At 36.7% G+C, this 23831-nt stretch overlaps 1 protein-coding gene across 1 annotated transcript in view; it reads right to left on the bottom strand.

Annotated features, from left to right (window-relative positions):
• Positions 1-240: 240 nt before the first annotated feature.
• The window catches only part of Rsod (superoxide dismutase family protein Rsod), a 29193-nt gene continuing 5602 nt past the window's right edge, over positions 241-23831 (bottom strand). Inside the window, exons 3-11 of the mRNA XM_073960697.1 lie at positions 19506-20100; positions 18395-19441; positions 18165-18336; positions 17636-18106; positions 1266-1400; positions 1070-1154; positions 822-1011; positions 473-750; positions 241-408 (exon numbers count right to left, since the gene is read on the bottom strand). Coding sequence (XP_073816798.1) covers positions 302-408; positions 473-750; positions 822-1011; positions 1070-1154; positions 1266-1400; positions 17636-18106; positions 18165-18336; positions 18395-19441; positions 19506-20100 — 3080 coding nt within the window. The 3' untranslated portion in view covers positions 241-301. The remainder of the gene's footprint in view (positions 409-472; positions 751-821; positions 1012-1069; positions 1155-1265; positions 1401-17635; positions 18107-18164; positions 18337-18394; positions 19442-19505; positions 20101-23831) is intronic.

Raw genomic sequence — 23831 nt, forward strand, 5'->3', positions numbered from 1 at the left:
AAACATATGTTTCAATATACGTACAATTTGGTAACAAATTTGATTTGCCGCGATTCTTATAGAATTTTAAAACGGCCATATCTTTTGCACGCAACAATCAAAGATACATAGTTACAAAAACAGGGTTGGAACGACGATTTCTTAGTCGATGTATCAACAAATTATTAATGTAGTATCAATTTAATACTATTTTCTTTTTTTTTTGATCTTTTCAAACATTTTTTTTTTCTGATATATAAATTGAAATATCTATACTACAAATTTATTGCACTTATATATTATTTACATTTATAATAATAATTTAAAACAAATACACTCTTAACGAATATAAACTTAGCAATATTAACAATATTAAATTATGTTCATTTTGAATGGAATCCGAAGAACCACCTCTATTCGATTTGTTACCTACAAGGAAAACAATACAACGTAAATTATGAACAGAACCACATAAACTATGAGCATAACTTACGTTCATTACGATCCCGAACACCACATGTTCTATAAGAGATGGTGGCCTTTCGTTTCTGATTTACATAACCAGGTATATACAAACTGGGAGCATCCAAACGCCCCGCAGCAATAAGCCGAGACATATCCAATTCCAAACGATGAGCAATGGGTCCCTTGAAATGTATAATCATTTGTATGCAGGAGCCACCATGTAATTCCTTGGTTTTTCGAGCATCTACATCTAACATCCATTCGGGTATGCCCATTACAGAACGTAGTTCTTCCAGAAATTGGGCTCTAGAAATGAGAATAGAGTTTTTAGAAAAAAAGAAGTTTGCCAATTCTTTAAAAATTTAAAATTAGCTTACACCACAAATCTTGGCGGTTTTTGCAGATTTATATATTTAATCACATTGTGATCTGGTTCAATGTTGGCGCAGGCAAAACGTTCTCCCGAAAAATCTGGAGCAAATATTACCAAGGATCGTCCAATGGCTCCCACAGGTCCTTCCAGGGGAAAATTAGGATCTGTGAACACTTGTCGCTCAGCTCCAAGATCTATAATTAAAACAAAATTTGTGTTAGAATGAAGAAAACATATTTTGTTATGACATACCAATTGGTCCCAATCTCGCCCCAACATCGCCCACATAACAGCGCAAAGGATTATCAGGTCCACATTCGCGTTCGTATAAATCACGCTGTAAAAAGTCACATCAAATGAATGTATAAGAAATACGAATAAAGAAAAAATGATCATTAGGTCGGTGATATCAGTGAAAGGTTTCTCTACGTTCGAGATTCATACTCACATTCAATGGATCTGCTAACTGTGTAAAATAGGGATTCCATACATAACCTCCTGCTACACATCTCGTAACAGTTGGCTTTACGGCTGCATCTACACCAACGGGATTCACAAAAATCTGCCAATTGTGATTGCGGGTCTAGAAGGGAGAAACAAGTGTTAATAACACTGTACAACACAAAAAATAATTACAAGATAATTCGGCCAGATTATGAAAGAGTACCGAAAAAAGAAGACACGTGTATCGGCGTTTTGAAAGTTTACGTCGGAAAGTAACCCAAAATAGGCGTGGCAAGTTCCGCCCATTTCTACAGGTTTTGAAATATTTGACATCAGATTCCTTGGAATCCTTGCCTTTTAGGTATAAAGTGTCTTTGGCACTATTAATGACAACAATGCGGGATATCTTTTTATGAAAAAAATTAACCCTCATGCGAGTCACCAAAGTGGACTTTTTGATCTCTTTTTTCAAAAAACGTTTACAAACTACTTTAAAATGTGATCGTATCACATCAAAATATTCTACAAAATTATTTGTCATAAAATTTTACTATAGGTCTCCGAATACACCTAAACTCTAAATTGTACCTAAACGCCAGGAATCTGCCAAAAGTAAAATCACGTTTTAGGGTTAATGTTTTACTTTATCTGAGTTTATTAAGTTTTGTCCCACAAAACTTCATTCTAGATGGAAGACGTCAAAGACAAAAATAATCTCCATCAAATTTCAATATCAGTCTCCGAATAAATGAAATATGTATTTGCAATATATATCAAGAAAATATATACACCAACAAAACACCCACATATTTTTTTTTGAATAAATTTGTTTTGTTCTTTTATCGAGTTGATGCATGAAAGTAACATGAAATTTAGTTCTAGGCGAAAGGTGTTAAAGGAAGAAATATTCTACACAAAATTTCATTGTAAGTCCCAGAGCAAACTAGATATCTAACTAAAATACTTTGTTAAGAAATGGCGTTACAAAATTAGATATTATAGGTAGAAATTACTTGTTACACTTTTCGACTCTTAATTAATATTTATTCCTTACTGAGTCAAAATCTCATAAAATACTTCACTTTGTGGGGGTTGTGTCAAAAGAAGAATTGATCCAAATCAAATTTCATTATGAGTCTCTGAACAAAAGAAATTTGTAGCTATTACATTTAACATCTCCAGAAGTTTTTGCTTTTTATATATGATTTAGGACCATATTCTACCGTTTTTATTCACATTTTCGTTATCTGCGGTCACAAAATATATTTTATTGATGTTTTTCATAATAAATTCTTTCAGAAGATTATGTGTGGTCGATCCAAACTGTTTTTGAAATATCTATGGTGAATATATATAGGACAAATATTGATAACCCAAATCGGACTTTGAAAAATTACGTATTTTAAGAATATAAACTAAAAGAACGTCGTCAGGATAAGTCATAGGTTTCTGATATTGTATGTGAAAATGCGGGGATAGTCTACGGCTATTGTCCAGTTAATATATATCTGACATACGAGTCCTAACATCCATGGTTTTGGCATGGTCCTAATTACTAGAATGATGGCAGCTACTCCTGCTCCGATAAAATTGACTGAATTAACCCTAGCTATATCCTAAGTAAATTTGTTATGATCATTCATGATACACAGATGTATGTCAGTTCCTAGGGTTAATTCAGTCAATTTTATCATGTTATAGTGGAACAAATAATATTTAAATTATATCGATCCCTTACATGTCCTGACATTTATTGAGACGTTAAAATTATACAAAGGGTTTTCATGGTACAACCAGAAAATTGTTGAGGTTATGAAAAACCTTTTTAAAAAATCGAAGATCGGAAGTCGAGTAAATCACAAAAATTTGACTTTTCGGTTAAATATACAAATCAAAGTTGGCAATTTAGAGTCGATAAGGCTTGTCCATACGTCTGTCTGTCTGGTGGAATGGGCGTATATAACTTTCGAATGGATCAGCCGATTTGGTCCAAACTTTGCACCTTATTTGTCCAAACTTAGATTGGGTTCGAAGATGGGGCATATCGTTCCACTCATTCGAATCTTCCTCATAAAAGTTCAAAAATGAACCAAACTATGCACATCGATCCAAAGTTTTTTTCAAAAATAGATCAGTTCCGAATATGGGTTACATCGTTCGACCCTTCGGGTACCACCCACACAAAATTTCAAAAGTGCAGTTCAAGATTGGGTCTCGGATCTATTTAAAATTATTATAGTAGATAATGGTTTAAGTTCTTGGGGCAAGTCCATACTTCGCTACAATTATACTAAATCTATAAAAAAAAACATACTACCACCAACTAAAATGGGCAGAGCGCATAATAATTCTCAAAGGGGGTACTCTATTCGGTACACTGGGGGCATCGTAATAGTCCTTACAAAATTGCATCAAATTCGAACATGTAGAGTTTTGGGATACTTCTTTCTGTACTTGATCCACAGAAGTTGAAACATTGTGACTTATCACGAATTTTAAATTTTTTTCAGATAGTTCTCGCGGTATATCTTTTTTTCTTGAGTGACTTACCACGTATTCACGTATTTGAGTATTTTTATACCCTCCACCATAAAATTGGAGTGTACAATTAAATTTGTCATTCCGTTTGTAACACATTGAAATATTCATCGGAAACCTTATAAAGTATAAGGTAATATTCAAAAAAGTTTTTCAATCGTTGAAGTTGAGGTTCACCATTTAATAAGTCGCGAAATGTTAAAAAATATTATAAAATATGAACATATTTATATTAATTGAAGTGTTTTAGCTCCGATCTCATAATATGGACCATAACAAATAATTTTCGTGGAAGCTGCGTTGGTGGTAATATCAAAAAAAATGGGAAAAATGTGTTGAAGTAAACATGTTTTTTTGTGTTCTATTTTGATTTCTGGCCAAACCACGCAAACTTCGAACCTGTGCCCAAAGAAAAAACTAAAGAATACCTCTTGGGCAACATGGTGCTAGTGTATGACTTTTCGATATGTACACTGCATCCCCCTAAAATCGATGCTGAAATTTTGAAGTTTTGATTTCAGTGTTTTTCGAATTTTTCTTATAATTAGAGGGTGCAACTAGATAATAATCCAAACTCGTTAATAGGATTGTAGAACTCGCGATTCCACGTCGTTCGATGTATATCTCATGAGTGTGCTCCGTACAGCTTCCTAGTTATAGGAGTCCAAAGGCGAAAATTTGGTGCGTAAATTTTCTGAAAAAACCTATTTTTTTGCTTTAAAATTTACAACTGTAGTACAGGTACCCCTGAACACCGCGTGATTTTAGTTTTTTTACGTGCCGGATCTAATGAGCTCTTCCGCGGTCGAATCCATCTACTAAAACGCCGGATATAGATACCTTGAAAGTAGGAAAATCTGCAAAAATATATTTTGACAATTCCGCGATTTTCTTTGATTATTTTTACATAAATGTAATCCTTTATACGCGATTATAATATTTGCCAAAAAGGTGTGTCACAAAATACAAAGATTCAGGAGTAATATCCCTATTTATCCCAAAATAGAATGCGGTGGCACATCCGCAGTTCTTGACGAATCTGTCTAAAATAATTTATATTGACGTATTTTTAATAGGCGGCCATTGAAATCGGATGCACCTTATAATATAATATATGCACATCGCGTAATTTTTGCCCACTTGAAGGTTTTTTGAATAGTATGATGCAGCTGATGGCACACTTTGGCCGCTGAATGAAACATGGGAAAAGCCATGCATATTGTTAGCATTGACTCCCTGTATCCGAAAAGCACATGCACCTCAACCGATTTAAACCAATTCGCGAAATATGCGGTTTTTAACTTCTATGTTTTTTCTTTGATTGTAATTTCAATATTACTCTCTACTTCTTATTTCTATTGCTTATCACAGAAAGCAAATATACTTTCACGATGACTAATTACTTTTCTTGTAGAAGTTTAGGCAAAATACTTCAGGATTTGGATGGAAATTTAGCGAAATAATAGAATAACTCCCAACATTTATTTTTCAATTTTTTCTCATTTAACCAAAAATATATTTTTGGATTAATTTCCAACAATATGTTTCCGTTCTTTGTTGTTGCTGTAATATGTAAGTTATCTTTATCTTTATAATTTTGGTCTCATATTTTTCTACGCGTTGTCTAGATTCTGTACGTATTTTTAAATTATTTTTTTTAGAGATTTTTTTGGACTCTGAGTTAGAATAAATAAAATTTACTCCAAGATTTCTTCAATATTGTTTGATTTTCCGCGAAAATAAAAATAAATTTAGCAACTATTTTAGCATCTACGGATAGATATCAAATGCTGTTAACGATTCATATATCAAGCTTTTTGTAGAAAATTAACTTATGTTAAAACTGAGGTATGGGGTATTGTAACTCGCGATCAATTTTACTATACCATAACTTTTGACCGCATTTCGGTAAAATAAATTGTTTTACCCCGATTCACCGAGGGGTTTCTTAAAATAATAATTTGAGCGGAAGCTGTGGTCGTACTAATGTAAACAAATCGGAAAAAATCGTTGAAATAAACGAGTTTCATTATGTTATTTTCCAATTAGTGGTTATACAGCACAATGTAGAGCTTAATGCTCAAAGGAGAAGTTAAAGAGCACACTTCAGAGTTTAAGATTATAATGTATGATTTTTTAATATATCCACTGTATCTACCTCAAACGAATGCTGACATTTTGAAACCTGAAAAATGGGTTTTTTTGAATTTTTGCTCTAATCGGGACGCGCAGCTGGATTTCCCTAAAAGCTTACTATTTGATTGTAGTACTCGCGATTTCGCATTTTTTAATGTATAACATGAGGGTGTAGCCCTCACAGGATCACAGTAATCTGCGCCCAAACACGAAATTTTTGTGCGTAAATTTTTCTCAAAAACCTATTTTTTTGGTTTAAAATTTACAAACGTCATTCGATTTCCGTGGAAACCCGCGTAAATTAGATTTTTTACGTTCTAAATCTAACAAGCCACGACGCGTTAAAATCCACCCACTAGATCGGCGGATATGATACCCCTCAAATTTCGAAAATTTGCCAAAAATTATTTTGAAAATATCGCATATTAAAACGCGTTTTGTATGTGTCAGTTCTACTTAAATAAATAGATCGATACGCGTGTTTAAACTGTGCGAAAACAGATATATAAAAACTCTCGTAAATCCAGAGATATAACAGAAAATTGAGTGCGATGCTACATCCACGGTTCTTGATGGATCGCATTGAAACGGCATATAATGATGTACTTTTTAATCGTGGTTATTGAAATCGGATGCGCATAAAATGTAAATGAACTTCGCGGGAATTATGGCCATTTTACAGTATTTTGCACCCTAATATGCAGCAGATGCTACATCGTGGTCGCCAAATAGAATTTGACAAACTGTACATCAAATCATGTCATTTTCATAATTACGCAGTTTTTATGCGTCTCAAATGTTATAATATTCAATATAACATTATTTTAACGTTATGCCACAATTGGAATTCCTTGTGATTTAATATAAGGTTCTAATAATATTATCCAATAGGAAAACTATAAGCGAAAAATTAGTTATAACGGAATATCATCATTATTGCGTGAAATTTTCACGAAAATGCCGAAGAACTCAAACATTTTTTCTCCAACTTTTCCTATAAAACCATAAAAAAATAAAATTAGAATAATATGATTTTAATTTTTTCCTAATATTTTCTTAGTATTTTTGCAAATAACATGAATACTATACCCCTAACCTTCACAACTTAGGTTTCATTTTATTCCTCAAAATGTCTGGATGCTGTTATAATTTTTTTATATATTTTTCGTAACTATGAGCGCTATTATTTCAAAAATATGTTTGTAAATACGTGAAATTATTTAACAAATTTGATTTTTCGCGAATCCATGGAGACTTTGCGATTATTTTTTGCATCATCGCAAAGGTTACGAATTCAGTTAACGATAATAGGATATAACAGCTAACTATATTAAGCCGCGATTTTTTTAGAATTTGTTCTAATTATCATAATTAAAACGGTCATATCTTTTGCGCGCAACGATCAAAGTTAGTAACGAAAACAGATTTGGAATGCAGATTTTTTTCTTAATCTATGTACCAAAAATCATTGATGTAGTATCAAAATTTTTTTTTTCATTTTTATACCCTACACCACTATGTGGGGAGGGTATTATAAGTTGGTTTTGGCCAAAAAGTTCGTAACGCATCGAAATAATGGTCGTAGACCCATACTTATATATACCAAAATGAATGTCTCGACGAGCTGAGTCCATCTGGCTATGTGTGTCCGTCCGTCAGTCCGTCCGTCCGTCCGTCTGTCCGTCTGTCCATCTAAACCTTGTAATCACGCTACAGGTCGCAATTTTGATCGGATCGTCACGAAATTTTGGATGTTGATGGAGGTCCCGGAGGGGAAGAAGCCTATTGATTTTGGTGATGGTCGCATAATATTTAGGGGTCGGAAAGGGCAAAAAACGTATGTGGATAAAAAGACAACGTTTTTTTCCAAAGCGAATATCTCAGCTTCTATACGGGGTATACCAAAAGCAAAACCTGACAATAAAAGTAGAACATATCGCCTTTCTAATGATGTAAAGTAGGTTCTCGTAGGTGATCAAACAACGAAGATATCACAATAGTCGCAAATAAAACCCAAATTTTCAAATTTGCGATTTTAATTATAATGACGAATATCACAGCTTTGGTTGGGGACTTTCCAAAAGCAAAGCCTGGCTATGAAAGTAGAAGATCCCATCTTTACAATGATGTAAACTAGGTCGGCGTAGGTGACCAAATAACGGAGATTTCGCAATAGTCGGTAATACATCCCATTTTTCCAATTTTTAGGAAATCACGCTACAGGTCTCAATTTTGATCGGATCGTCACGAAATTTTGAGGGTTAATGAAGGTCACACAGATGAAGAAGACTATTGATTTTGGTGATGGTCGGATAATATTTAAGGGTCGTGATGGGCAAAAACTTATTTGGAGAAAAAGACAACGTTTTTTTCCTAAGAGAATATCTCAGCTTCAATATGGGGTATACCAGAAGCAGAACCTGGCCATGAAAGTATAAAATATCGCCCTTCTAATGATGTAAAGTAGGTTCTCGTAGGTGATCAAACAACGAATATATCGCAATAGCCGCTAATAGAACCCAACTTTTTATTTTTGCGATTGTAATAATAAAGACGAATATCACAGCTTCGGTTGGGTATCTTCCAAAAACAAAGTCTGACTATGAAAGAAGAAAATCACATCTTTACAGTGATGCAAGGTAGGTTGGCGTAGGTGGCCACATAACGGAGATATCACAATAGTTGGCAATACATCCCATTTTTTTAATTTTTTTGTAATAAAGCTACAGGTCGCAATTTTGATCGGATCGTCACGAAATTTTGGGTGCTAATGGGGATCCTACAGAGAAAGAAGCCTATTGATTTAGGTGATGGTCGGATAATATTCAGGGGTCGGAATGGGCAAAAAACGTATTTGGAGAAAAAGTCAACGTTTTATTTCAAAGCGAATATCTCTGCTTCTAAAAGAGGTATATCAATAGCTGCTGCTAATAAAAGCAGAAAATATCACCTTTGCAACGATGTTACGTAGGTTGTCGTAGGTGGTCAAACAACGAAGATATCGCAATAGCCGCTAATAGAACACAACTTTTCATTTTTGCGATTTTAATAATAATGACGAATATCACAGCTTTGGTTCAGGACCTTCCAAAAGAAAAGTCTGACAATGAAAGTAAAAAATCCCATCATTACAATGATGTAAAGCAGGTTGGCGTAGGTATCCAAATAACGGAGATTTCGCAATAGTCGGTAATACATCCCATTTTTCCACTTTTTTGGAAATCACGCTACAGGTCGCAATTTTAATTGGATCGTCACGAAATTTTGGGTGTTGATAATGGTCGGATATTATTCAGGGGTCGGAATGTGAAAAAAAAATATTTGGAAAAAAGACCAACGTTTTATTTCAAAGTTAATATCTCTCTTCTGTAGGAGGTATATCGAAAGCAAAACCTGGCAAGGAAAGTAGCAAATATCACCTTTACTACGATGTGAAGTAGGTTGTCATAGGTGGTCAAACAACAGAGATATCGCAATAGTCGGTAATGCATCCCTTTTTCCATTTTTGTGCAATCATACTACGAAATTTTGATCGGATCCTCACGAAATTTTTGGGGTTGATGGGGGTCTAACAGAGAAAGAAGCCTATTGATGGTTGGCATACATCCCACCTTTCCATTTTTATTTGGGTTGTTCTGTCGATGCACTTAAATGCGTTTCAAAAAAATTGACCTGTGTTAATGACCACATGAGAAACAATAAATTAGGAAAAAGAGATCGGTACATTCTAGACACAGTTGGTCAAACAAACAAATTTCTGAAAGAAAATTCACATATGTTGGTACTCAACGCTGATAAAGGAGGCAAGACGGTGGCCATGGAAAAAACTGATTATGAATCAAAAATGCACAAAATTCTTAGTGACATGTGTACATACAGAAGGTTAAGAAAGGATCCAACATCAGGATTGCAAGAAAAATGCAACTCATTGATTACAAAATTATTTGAATTGAAAGCAATAACTGAACAGGAGAAAAACAAATTATTAAATAGGACCTCAGTTCCACCAAAAATATATGGACTCCCCAAGATCCATAAAACTGGCATTCCTCTTCGCCCAATATGTTCATTTGTGAACTCTCCAACTTATGAACTATCCAAATATATGGCAACAATATTAAATGTCCTAACTATGAATTCAAAATATAACATTAAAGATGCTGTACATTTTAAAGCCAAAATCAATAGGCAACACATAGACAATGACGAAATCTTAATCTCTTTTGATGTGGTGTCTCTATTTCCTAGTGTGCCAGTAAATCTGGCAATAAACACGATAAGAGAAAAATGGGACATCTTAAGAGAACATACACAGATCCCCCAAAACCTTTTTATAGATATGTTGACCTTATGTATTAAGGATTCACGATATTTCCTCTACGAAGAAAAGATTTTTGAACAACAGAAAGGAATGCCGATGGGTTCACCCATCTCACCTATAATTTCGGACATAATCATGGAAAAACTGTTGGATGAAACCATGGAAAAATTGCCGATAAAACCAAGACACTTAACAAAATATGTCGACGATATATTTTGTATAATAAAAAAAGACCAAGTTGACATAACTCTAAAGTCCTTGAACATATTCAATAAACAAATACAGTTCACCATGGAGCGGGAAACAGACAATTGTTTACCTTATCTTGACTCTATTATACATAGACAAGGAAACATGATATTTCTGGATTGGTACCAGAAACCAACAGCTTCGGGCAGATTAATAAATTATTATTCAAAACATCCCCGAAGTATCAAAATTAACACCGCATCAAATTTCATAAAAAGGGTATTAAATATTAGTGACAAAAAATATCATACAAAAAACAAAAAGAAAATAAGACAGATTCTCAAACTTAATGATTTCCCTAACAGAACGATCAACGAATTGATCAAACATGCAATCACTCCGAGTATTGTCAACAAAGACCAAAACGTCGAAAAGATATACAAACGTTTTACATACATCCCAGGATTCTCAGAAAGGTTTTCACATTCAAATATGTACAATAATGAGCAATATCGATTGGCTCCCAAAAGCAATAATACGAACAACATATTCTTCAGTCGAACAAAGACAAAAGTACCAATTGAAGAAAAATCGAATGTGGTATATAAAATTAAATGTAATGGTGACTCGTCCAACATATGCCCCAAGGTATATGTTGGCACAACTAAGACGAAATTAAAAACTAGGATAAGTGGTCATAAGTCTGACCAAAAAACAAAGAACAAACCTCTGGAGCAGAAAACTGCTCTTGCAGCACATTGTGCAACTACGGGGCATACTCCAAATTTCAAGGACGTGGAAATTTTAACTCAAGAAGGAAATTATAAACGCAGATATATGCTGGAAATGCTCCATATAATTAATGTGCCAGTGGAGAAGCGAATCAATTATAAAATGGACACAGAACACTGTGCACAGATTTACAGAAACACCGTAGAGAAATATAAGAAAAAACTTTAGTTAGTTGGAAAATACTCAAGCCAGAAAGAAGATGTGTCGAATAGTTCGTTGTTTTGCAAATCAAAATTAAATGTAATTATCGCATAATATTTATATTCATGTTCATATATTTACAAGAAAATTGTTATTTGTTTTTTCTTTCAAAAAGTGAAAAATCCCTGATGATGACTTTCGAGGAAAGTCGAAATATTGGAACAATAAAAAAGTAAATAAAAAACAAAACCATAAATGTTTTTTAATTATTCTGACCTAAAGCCAAACAAAAAAGCATAAGTTTAAACAGTCCAAAGGTCAACTATAAAAATAAACAATATAACATTTAACATCTCCAGAAGTTTTCGCTTTTTATATATGATTTAGGACCATATTCTACCGTTTTTATTCACATTTTCGTTATCTGCGGTCACAAAATATATTTTATTGATGTTTTCATAATAAATTCTTTCAGAAGATTATGTGTGGTCGATCCAAACTGTTTTTGAAATATCTATGGTGAATATATATAGGACAAATATTGATAACCCAAATCTGACTTTGAAAAATTACGTATTTTAAGAACATAAACTAAAATAACGTCGTCAGGATAAGTCATAGGTTCCTGATATTGTTTGTGAAATTGCGGGGATAGTCTACGGTTATTGTCCAGTTAATATATAAATAAATTTGTTATGATCATTCATGATACACAGATGTATGTCAGTTCCTAGGGTTAATTCAGTCAATTTTATCATGTTATAGTGGAACAAATAATATTTAAATTATATCGATCCCTTACATGTCCTGACATTTATTGAGACGGACGGACACACATCTCAAAATCGCTTTATCTCGCCGAGATATGAAGATTGGTATACCACATTGGGGGTCTCCGACGAATATTTCGCGGTGTTACATGAATTTTTACCAAAACAAACTTATAATACCCTTTCAACATAGTGGTGTAGGGTATAAAAATTTAAAAACCAGTAGGAAAAGACCAAAGTCGGGCAGGGCCGACTATGTAATACCCTACACCAGTCGAAATATGTAAAAATGGACGGACGGACATGCATAAATCGACTCAGAAAGTGATTTTATGTATATCCCTAGAAGGAACTATGGGTCTATCTCGCTTCCTTTTGTATGTTACATACAAATGCACTAACACATAATATCCCTTATCACATAGTGGTGTAGGGTATAAAAAGTATATAAAAACTGCAGAGTGCCTAAAATCTAGCGGTACTTTAATATGGAAGCTATACCAAAATTCGGGGCTATATCAAAACGTGGACATATGTATGTCCATAATTCTTGGTGGAGAAGTTTTTTAATAACCCAAAACAAACATTAAAGTAAATTTTTTGAACTCATTAAACTCCAAATGGCAAATTGGAGCCATATTTGGGGAATATCGTTAAAATACCTAAAATCGGGAGGTACCGTTATATGGGGGCTACAAAAAAACATGGACCTATCTTAACAATTTTAAGTGGCGAAATTTCGTGGCCACTGGGAACCACATATGTAAAATTTCAGCTAGTTCAAGCAAAAAATGTGGCTAAGATCCCTAAAATACCTTAAATCGGGAGGTATCGTTATATGGGGACTATACCGAACCGTGGACCTATCTTGACAATTTTAGTGGAGCAATTTCGCGGTCATTGAGAACCTCAAATGTAAAATTTCAGCTAGTTTGGGCAAAAAATGTGGCTAAGATCCATAAAATACCTTAAATCGGGAGGTATCGTTATATGGGGACTATACCGAACCGTGGACATATCTTGACAATTTTTAGTGGAGCAATTTCGCAGCCATTGGGACCTCAAATGTAAAATTTCAGCTGGTTTGGGCAACAAATGCGGCTAAGATCCTTAAAATACCTTAATTCGGGAGGTACCGTTATATGGGGGCTATACCAAAACTTGGACCGATATAGCCCATCTTCGAACTTGATCTTCCGACGGCTAAAAAAATGGTATTCCCCAATTTTCAGCGAAATCGGTCAACAAATGCGACCTGTATGTTGCGAACAGACGGACGGACGGACATGCATAAATCGACTCAGAAAGTGATTCTATGTATATCCCTAGAAGGAACTATGGGTCTGTCTCGCTTCCTTTTGTATGTTACATACAAATGCACTAACACATAATACCCCTTACCACATAGTGGTGTAGGGTATAATAATACAAAAACAAATTTTTAATTTATTCCGTCATTTAGATATAGATTGCGCCTGTGTGGTTGGCAAAATTCGGATTCGTACACTTAGAAGCTCTATATATTTGTGGTATTTAAGGATTTTTTTAACCAAATTCCACTCACTTTTTATATTTTCTGCTTGTGTCAAAAATTCAGCGTTTGGAAATGGAAGGAAATGTAATCCAGGCTAAGGTAACGTAAAGACATTTTTGGTTTCCAAGTCGTAAAAATCGCATATTTCGTTCTATATTTGGTGTAAAATTTATTGTAATTTAAATTTTTTTCAAATGAGTTCTTGCTAAATATAAAAAAATGTGCTTCTAGGTGTACGAATACGAATTTTGCCAACTACACAGGCGCCATCTATATCTAAATGACGGAATAAATTAAAATGTGTTTTTTATTTCTAAATCTTTCTTATAGAAATTCCATCAATTGTTTCCTATTTGAATATAAAATATGGAATTAATAACGATTTTATTGCTTTTTGAGGCATAAAATTCGAATTAGGCATGTCCGTCTGTTGAAATCAAGATACAGCTCGCAGTTTTTAATATAGAGGTTTATAATTTGGTATAGAAGTTTCTATTACTCATAGGATGGTTGCTATTGAAATTGGGTTATATCGGTCCACGTTTGGTATTGTCGGTATATTGTAGGTTTTAGCCGCATTCTCACACAGAAATGACTGAAATTTGGTATTTAGTCTTCCTTGGGGGTATACAACTTCTGACCTGATATTTGTCGGTATAGGTTTACGCCTTCATATAACCCCCATAGAACGGTACCTCCCGATTGTCGGTATTTTGAAGATTGTGGGCTCAATATCCCACAGAAATGGCTGTAATTTTATATGTATTTAGTTTTCATTGCGGGTATATAACTTTCCATCTGAAATTTGTCGGTATAGGTCTACGCCTTCATACAGGCCCCTCTAAAACGATATCTCCTGATTTTCGGTGTTTTGAAGGTTGTGGACTCAATACCCCACAGAATTGGATGAAATTTGGAAATTAGATTTCGTTGGGGGAATACAGCTTTCCATCTAAAATTTGTCGGTGTAACTCCACGTCTTGTGTGACGTAGGGGATGGAAGATACCAAGGAACGGTCCTGACCGGCTTTAACATGGCAAAGCCAGAATTTATCTTTGTCCCTCTTTCATCTCAAGTGGACACTGACCTCCCCGTGGTGTCGCCTGGGGAGCTGCCTTTAACACCCGTTAAATGTAGGAAGCTAACATTTGCCGCGCGTTCACCCATAAGAACGTTAGAAACTTGGGTTTGGTCGTCGGGTTTGTAACCCTCCCCTAGAAAAAACAGCCTACTATGAAACAAGTAAAGTATCAGTCGGCGTTGCCGACAGAGATATACCCTCAGCCTATATGAATCGAAATTTTCATCTACGTACAGAATTTTGTGGCTCTTTTTGGACATTTGAACTTGCCAACAAAAATGTGGATTAGGATTAAATTTTGTATGAAAGTGAAGCTTAATCTCATATTTGTTGTTTTCAAATTTAAAAACAACAAGTTTAAAGTGGGATGTAGTTAAAATTGATTACTTTTGGGGATGGCAGAGAAGACCAGTTTCGTCCAACGCCACTTGGACTCATCAGTTCGGCGTTGGACGAAACTAGTCTTCTCTGCCATCCCCAAAAGTAATGAATTTTAACTACATCCCACTTTAAACTTGTTGTTTTTTAAATTTGAAAACAACAAATATGAGATTAAGATTCACTTTCATACAAATAGTAAGTAAAAAACACATCTCAACAAAACTGCCAAAGTGAATCTAAAAAAGATTAGGATTAAAGTTCAATGTTGCTGATGGAAGTTGATCTTATTTTAGGGGTCATATCTTTTCGATTGATATAGCGCCCACTAGTCACTTTAGTGGGTCATAGTATAACTTTTGGAAAATGGAAATGTTGAACTTTTGTGGAGGAGGTACACTAAGGAAAGGACCGATATGGACCATTTTAGAAGTTAAACTAAATGTGGACAAAATATTAGGAGATCAAAAGTTTAGACCAAATTGGTTGCCCCGTTCATGATATACCGTACATACCATTTTAGTGACATTTTTTAAATATTGGGTGAAATACCGATATTTGATCTGTTCGAGAGTTATCTTACGCTCCAACCGCTACACACGGTGTCATAGGGGTTTTTTGCACCTTTTAGTCTATTTCCCAAGAAGTATGGACTTGCCTCTGAAAAAACTCTTGCCGACGTAAAGGAGGCAGCGTATGCAAGTTGCTTCAACATATATCAAAGTGATTCGAGAGCGGGCCTTAAAGTGTTAGCATAAATGCTGAACAACAAACCCCTCTAAAGTGGACGAACCCCGCAAACGCACTGTATTATAGGTGCCATGACACAAAGCATGAGTTTGGCTGCGGATTTGTAGTTGGTCGGCGGTTAAAACATCTAGTCTCCAGCTTCACCCCAGTGAATGAAGGATTCGATTAAAAGCAAAATTCTTCAACATCAGCTTTATTTGCGCTCATGCTCCCACTGAAGACAATGACGAACAAACCAAAGATATATTTTACGAACGCTTGGAAGAAACTTATGACCGTTGCCCTGCCCATGACATTAAAATTATTCTAGGCGATTTAATGCCAAAATTGGAAAGAAGAATATCTTTGGCCCAACAGTCGGGAAATTCAGTCTCCACAGTGAAACAACGGAATGAGGCTGATAGACTTTGCAACTGCAAAAAACATTGTAGTTTGCAGTACCAGATTTAAGCATCTCGATATTCATAAGGCTGGCTGGCTGTCTCCAGATCAAAGAACAAGAAATAAAATTGATCACATTGTGATAGATGGAAGACATTCATCGAGCGGGGTGGATGTTCGATCGTTCCGTAGAGCAAACATAGACTCGGATTACTACCATGTTGCAGCAAAGGTACGTACCCGTCTACACGTTGCAAATAAAGCACGAACAGATACAACACGGTAGCTGGACATCGGTAAGCTGCAAACAAAACAGATAGCCATATTCCACTCATCTAGCCCAATTGCTTAATGAAAGCACTCCTCGCCCGATAACATATCAGCACAATGGCAAAATATTGCCCACTCCATGCAAACAACCTCAAAATCCATACCAGAGACTTCCAATGCGTCCATAAAACTACGACCAACTGTCGAATTTGGTTCCTGTAATTTTGAGGTAGTAAAAGACTTCGTCTACCTCGGCACCGCCATAAACACAACAAACAACATCAGTTGTGAAAAAAAAGAAGAATTGTATTGGCCAAAAGATGCTACTTTGGCTTAAGTAAGCACTTTAAAAACAAAGCGACATCTTGTCAAACAAAATTAACGCTTTACAAAACACTGATACTAACCGTGCTAATTTACGGTTCCAAAATCTGGGTACTTGCGCAAGCAGACAAGGCAGTGCTTGGTGTGTTTGAGAGAAAAAAATCTTCGAAAGATTTACGGACCAATCTGCGTTGACGGTGAATATCGACGTCGTATGAACCACGGGCTGTATCTGCTATACAACGACATCAATATAGTTAAACGTATCGAGATGCAACGATTGCGTTGGTTAGGCCATATCATAAGAATGAGTGATGATGACCAAGCTAAACAGGCGTATAAATACGGACCGCTTGGCGGTGCACGCACCATTGCCACGCCAAGGGTTCGATGGAGCAAACAAGTGGATAACGAGATGAACATGCGCGGTATTCCAGAAAGCGAAGCAACAAACAGAGAGATTTGGAGATCTTTTCTTAGTTCAGCTTATGGAACAAATGTTCTGTAATGAGCCAGCTATGTAAGTAATAATTTTCTATAATTTATGCTCTCAACTCTCCGGCAATTTGAATAATAACGCGCTGCGCATATTTGCATTACTCGGTAAAAATCTGAGATCATTTAAAAAATTGCCATTACTTAATAACGGGTAGCGGTTTTTGCAAGGATGTTCATTATTATGCGAAGCGGGAAATTTTTAATTTCTTTAGTTTGAGGAAAATTCGTAAATTTTTCAAGAGAATTTATATTTATCCATCTTTTACTTACCACATTTCTATCATTTTTACCCGGATGCCTTAGCTTCACCTCCAGCACAGTATCCGATTGGCTGCCATCGTTGTGGATCAATTGAGTCATTTTAACATAACCATATGCATAACCAGTTGGATGATGGAAGGATGCAATGGCGCGAATTTCACGCCCCTCACTGGGTGAATAACCACGCTCCAATGTACTACAAGCCCAACGAGCATTACGACGTTTCTTGTGTATAACCACCGAACGGCCAATAATACTATTAATGCCGAACAATGGCAATTGGGTATCATTAAAGGATCCCTCATATTGCGTCATTTTATCCAAAGTGCCAAATTTACCACTTAAGTCACCCACTTCATATTGTTCGGTACTACCTTGGCGGGGAGGTGGTGAATGTTTGGGATTCACCTGGAAGGGATTAAAGTGGCCATAGAGAGTGGAATCTTCACACGGGAAGGCTAAGTTGTCTTCAACGGGAGTCTGCAAAAACAAGGGGGTTTATTAATTAATAGGCAGTGGGGGAAGTATTTCACCTTACCATATGTATGTGATAGCCACTGTTTTCATTGAGACCCTTAAATTGAACCTCTATGTTGCTTATGTCATATTCCGATTGCTGGGTTACCTCGACTTTGCCAATCACATTAACCTCATCACCATTGGCATACCATTCTTTGGCCACCACTTTACGGCGATAGTGACCAAAAATTCTGAAAACAGAGAAATATAATTTTAAGGTCATCCTTCATTCTTAACAATTTGACTTACATTGAACATGCCAATCTTTCTCCTCTTGCCTGGGGTCCAAAATCATCATACAACACCAGAGATTTACCCAAAATATTATGCCTTCCCGACAGTGGCAAATTGGTATCGGTAAACATGTGACGACTGATTTGTTGGGCATTTTGTTTACTACCCGCAATGTCCAGCCTACCCATACGTATGTCCAGGGCCCCCACCTGACACATTCCAGGCAAGCGTGGACTACAATAATCTTCCACCGAACGATTTCCCCAATCAACTTTATGAGGATTAAATATACCTCCCGCAGATATGCAACGATTTTGCCAATCATAGAAATCCTTACCGGGGGCACTACTGTGTATAGCCCAGCGATGAGAAAATGTGTTATTTTGAGTAGAACCATCCGCATGTATGAGATATTCAAAAATCACCGTGGTATCTTGCCATGGCTCCTCGGCTGGTTGGCGAAACAGCACCCTACCCACAATGGGATAACGAAATAGGACTTGTGCTGTAAACATGGGCTTCTGATAGATACCATTCGGCTGATATTGATTAATATTCGAACAATCCCACACCATTTCCGTTATATTATCCAATTGGGTACGATTGTATTGATAGATGACTAAACTTCGATGGGCAATACTTTCCAGGCCTTGTAAAGGTAAAAATATATCCCAATAGAGACCATTCAACTCAGAACTTGTTCCCGGCAAGAAGTAACGATGATAATATTTTTTATTACGACTCTGCAGTTTGCCACTTAAGTCTCCAACCGGATATTGGTCTTGAGTAGCAAAACCTGCTGGGGGTATTTCATGCTTCTCAATTTCACGAGGATTAAAAAGTTCCCCGGCGGATTCACAGTATCCAGGCAAACCTAGTTTAAGCGGTGCCGGTGGTAATTGGTGTATGCGAAAAGCAGCCACATCTTCGGCAAATTTTCGCGCCACATGTGTGGCATTTTCAGCCACGGTGTTCATGGTGAAATTTAAAAATGTCGGATCAAATTTCGAACGTTGGGTCATGGTAATTTCTCCCTTGATGCCTGCATGGTTAACAATGGATCTGAAAATATAAATAGAATGCCATTAAAACCTTCCAAACAAATATGTATCTTTCTTCCACTTACTTATAAGTCAGTGGCTTGACACGGCGAATTTGGGTGCATGCCAAGAAATTATCCGGATGTTGTTCTTCAAACAACACCAAATACAAGGTACGATGTGGTATTGTCAAATCCGATGGCAAAAGGGCCAACTTTTCATCACGAAACACCACACGTTGTGGCGATCTTAAGGCATTCTTCGCCACTCTCAATTTGCCCAGACGATTATCCAAATCTCCTATACCACGTCCCTCACCCTCGCCGGCTGGATCAAACACCAATTGTAGGAAATTACAATTATCCTCGGTACGATGATGATCAAATTTTAAAATATCCGTTACAAAAATTTTCCAACGATGTTTTGTCATCGGTTGACTTGGATCAGAATTCGGCGGCTGTGATTGTATGTGATAGAGGTCGGAATAGATGAGTGTATCACCAGCTGCCTCATCTGTAGGCGCCAACCAACGGAAATATACTGAACCTGCCACGGGTGTATTAAATCTCGCCTCAGCCACATGTTCCACAGACATTTGTATAGTCGTTATTGTGGCACAGACCCGAACGCTGCGGCTTATTTCTGTCAGCACAAGAGATTTACCCCATATTCCTTTGGGACCTATAATCGGAAATATTTATTAAGAAAATGTTATTACCAACACAAAAAATATAGTAAATGGATTGGTTCTATGGGCAGATGTTAGTCTGGGTATGTTATGACCCATTTAAAATTTAAGAGTGTCATGAATCGAATAGCCCATTATAAAATAATATAAACTAGGTACATTCTGCATTACCAGTAGACTAAACCAGTAAGGAAAGGATCATGTCGGGCGGGGCCGACTATACGATACCCTACACAACTGTAAATATGTAAAATATATATAGGAGATACATATCAATTTGAACTGACTTCTATATAATGGTGTACATTATTACTAGACAAAATTCCGTCTCACATTCCATATTTCATCAAAATTGGACAGATATAGGGTTTTTCGTGCAGCAAATACATGAAATCGGGCGAAAATATATCTATATGGGAGCTATATCCAAATCTGAACCGATTTCGATGTAATTTGGCACATTTATTTTTAGACCGAATTCAGTTACACAGTCAAAATTTCATCAAAATCTGACGTATATAGCGTGTTTGGTGCAGCAAATACGTCGAATCGGACGAAAATATATGGAGTTATATCCAAATCTTTGCTACAAATCAGAAATGCATGTGTTCAAATCCGACTGAGGGAAAAATAAAATGTAGAGTGTGGTAAAATTTAACATAAATTCACCTTAACAGTTAAGAGTCCTTTGTTCAAGTAATGAGTTCGTAGATTGATTTGTAACTACTTAAAAAAATACTACATATGTATACACAGAAACAAATTTAAGCCACTGATAATAAAATTCAAAGATTCGATCAAAAATTTATCGATTTTCTGGCGATAAAAAAATTGCCATATTGACAAAATTCAATAAAATTATTTGATCATAAAGTAAAAATACAAAGGATAAAATATTTCAGCTATTGACAAAAATATTTATCAAAATATGATTACTTACTTACTTAGCTGGCCCATTACAGAACGTTTGTTCTATAGGCCGAACTAAGAAGAGATCTCCATTCCTCTCTATTTGTTGCTTCGCACTCTGGAATACCGCGCCTTTTCATTTCATCATCCACTTGTTTGCGCCATCTATTCCTTGGCCTGCCAATTCTGCGTGCACCGACAAGCGGTCCGTTTATACATAGCGGTTTATACGCCTTTTTAGCATCATCGATCATTCTTATGATATGGCCTAGCCAACGCAATCGCTGCATCTCGATACGTTTAACAATATTGATGTCGTTGTATAGCAGATACAGCTCGTGGTTCATCAAACACACCAAGCACTGCCATGTCTGCTTGCGCAAGTACCCAGGCTTCGGAGCCATACATCAGCACGGGTAGTATTAGTGTTTTGTAGAGCGTTTTTTTTTTTTGTTTGACGAGATGTGGCTTTGTTTTTAAACTGCTTACTTAAATCTGTTGGCCAATACAATTATTCTTTTTATTTCACAACTGATGTCGTTTGTTATGTTTACGGAGGTGCCGAGGTAGACGAAGTCTTTTACTACCTCAATATTATAGGAACCAACTTCCACAGTCGGTCCGAGCTCAATGGACGCATTGCGCGTCGACACCATCAACTTGGTCTTCTCACCGTTTACCGCCAGACCCACTTTAGCAGATTCTCCTTCGACCTTTATAAAGGTATCAGTTACTTCTTTTACTGATCGGCCCATGATGTCTATATCATCAGCATAAGCAAGTAACATGTGACTATTGGTGTAGATTGTGCCACTTCTTTTGACGTTTGCCTCTCGTATAACCTTTTCTAGCAGGATGTTGAAGAGGTCACACGAAAGGCTGTCTCCTTGTCTGAAACCTCTTTTGGTACCAAATTCTTCGGAGAGGTTCTTTCCTATTTTAACTGAGGACCTCGTGTCAGTTAAAGTCATTTTACAAAGCCGGATGAGCTTTGCGGGGATACCAAATTCAGACATGGCTTGGAATACCTTTGAACGCAGCGGGCTGTCGAAGGCTGCTTTATAATCGACAAAAAGGTGATAGGTGTCGATCTGCATCTCTTGGGTCTTCTCCAGGATTTGCCGCAGGGTAAATATCTGGTCAATGGTGGACTTGCCAGGTCTAAAGCCGCATTGGTATGGTCCAATTATCTCGTTGACCATAGGCTTTAGTCGTTCGCACAATATCCCTGACACGATCTTGTAGGCAATAGGGAGTAGACTTATGCCCCTATAGTTAGAGCATACAGTCTTATCTCCCTTCTTGTGGACGGGGCATATGATACTCAGGTTCCAATCGTCGGGTACTCGTTCTTCCTGCCAGATGGTGCTAACTAGCTGATGAATACACCTTATCAGCGTGTCGCCTCCGGTTTTGAACAGCTCGGCTTGTAAGCCATCGGCCCCTGTTGCCTTATTATTCTTCACCTGTCTTTACCTCATCTTGGCTGGGCGGTATACATTCAATACCATCTTCTGGGATTGGGACTGTGGTATCTTCGTCGTCTTCGCTGCTATTGGATACCAACATATTTGAAAAATGTTCTTTCCATATCCTGAGTACACTATCTGTATCAGTTACCAAATTACCTTGCTGGTCTCTACAGGAGGATGTGCCTGTACCAAAGCCATCAGTTTGATGCTTGACTCTTTGGTAGAATTTTCGGACTTCATTCTGCTCCTGTACATCTCGATTTTTTCACACTCCCGCTTTTCCATCTTTTCTTTTTCCTACGGAAAAGACTTTTCTCCTCTCTCCTTTTCTCCCTGTATCTCTCTCGTGCGTTACGCGTTGCTACGGATTGTAAAGTAGCCCTATATGCCGCATTTTTCTCTTCGGTGGCAGCACGACACTCCTGATCATACCATGGATTCCTTGGTGCAGGTCTCTGGTATCCAAGTATGGATTTTGCGGCTGTTTGCATGGAGTGGGCAATGCTTTGCCATTGCGCTGATATGTTATCGGGATGAGGAGTGCTTTGATTAAGCAATTGGGCTAGTTGAGTGGAATATGCTGTGGCTATCTGTTGTGATTGCAGCTTACCGATGTCTAACTTTCGTGTTGTGTCTGATCGCTCTTTGTTTTCTACGTTTAAGCGGGTGCGTACCTTTGCTGCAACAAGGTAGTGGTCCGAATCAATGTTTGCGCCTCGGAACGATCGTACATCCAACACGCTCGATGAATGTCTTCCATCTATCACAACATGTTCAATTTGGTTTCTTGTTTTTTTTTTTTGATCTGGAGACAGCCAGGTGCCCTTATGAATATCGAGATGATTAAATCTGGTACTGCTAACTACCATGTTTTTTGGCAGACTTCTCTCATATCAATCAGTGCATCCCGATTCATATTAGCTCAATGATATGGGTGGCACCCTTTGGTATACCAAAGCTTTAGTACGTCTAAATCTTGTAATCGCGCTACAGGTCGCCACAATTTTGATGGTGTCGTCATCAGATTTAGAAGCCTATTGATTTTAGTGATGATCGAATAATATTCAGCGTCGGAATGGACATAAAACTTATTTCGAGAAAAAGTCAACGTCAAAAACAACCCGATCTTTTCGTTTTTGCGATTTTAATTCTAACGGCAATGGTCACAGCTTTGGTTGGGGATATTCCAAAAGCAAACCCTGACAATGAAAACAGAATATCCCACCTTTACAACGATGCATAGGTGGTCACAAAACGGAGATATCGCAATAGTCGGTGATGCATGTAATTTTTTCACTGTTTTGTAATCACGCTACAGGACCCCCCTATTGAGTTGGGTGATG

This window comes from Musca autumnalis, unplaced genomic scaffold, assembly GCF_047663935.1.
Source record: "Musca autumnalis isolate F117 unplaced genomic scaffold, ASM4766393v1 scaffold_1, whole genome shotgun sequence".
Lineage (NCBI taxonomy): Eukaryota > Metazoa > Arthropoda > Insecta > Diptera > Muscidae > Musca > Musca autumnalis.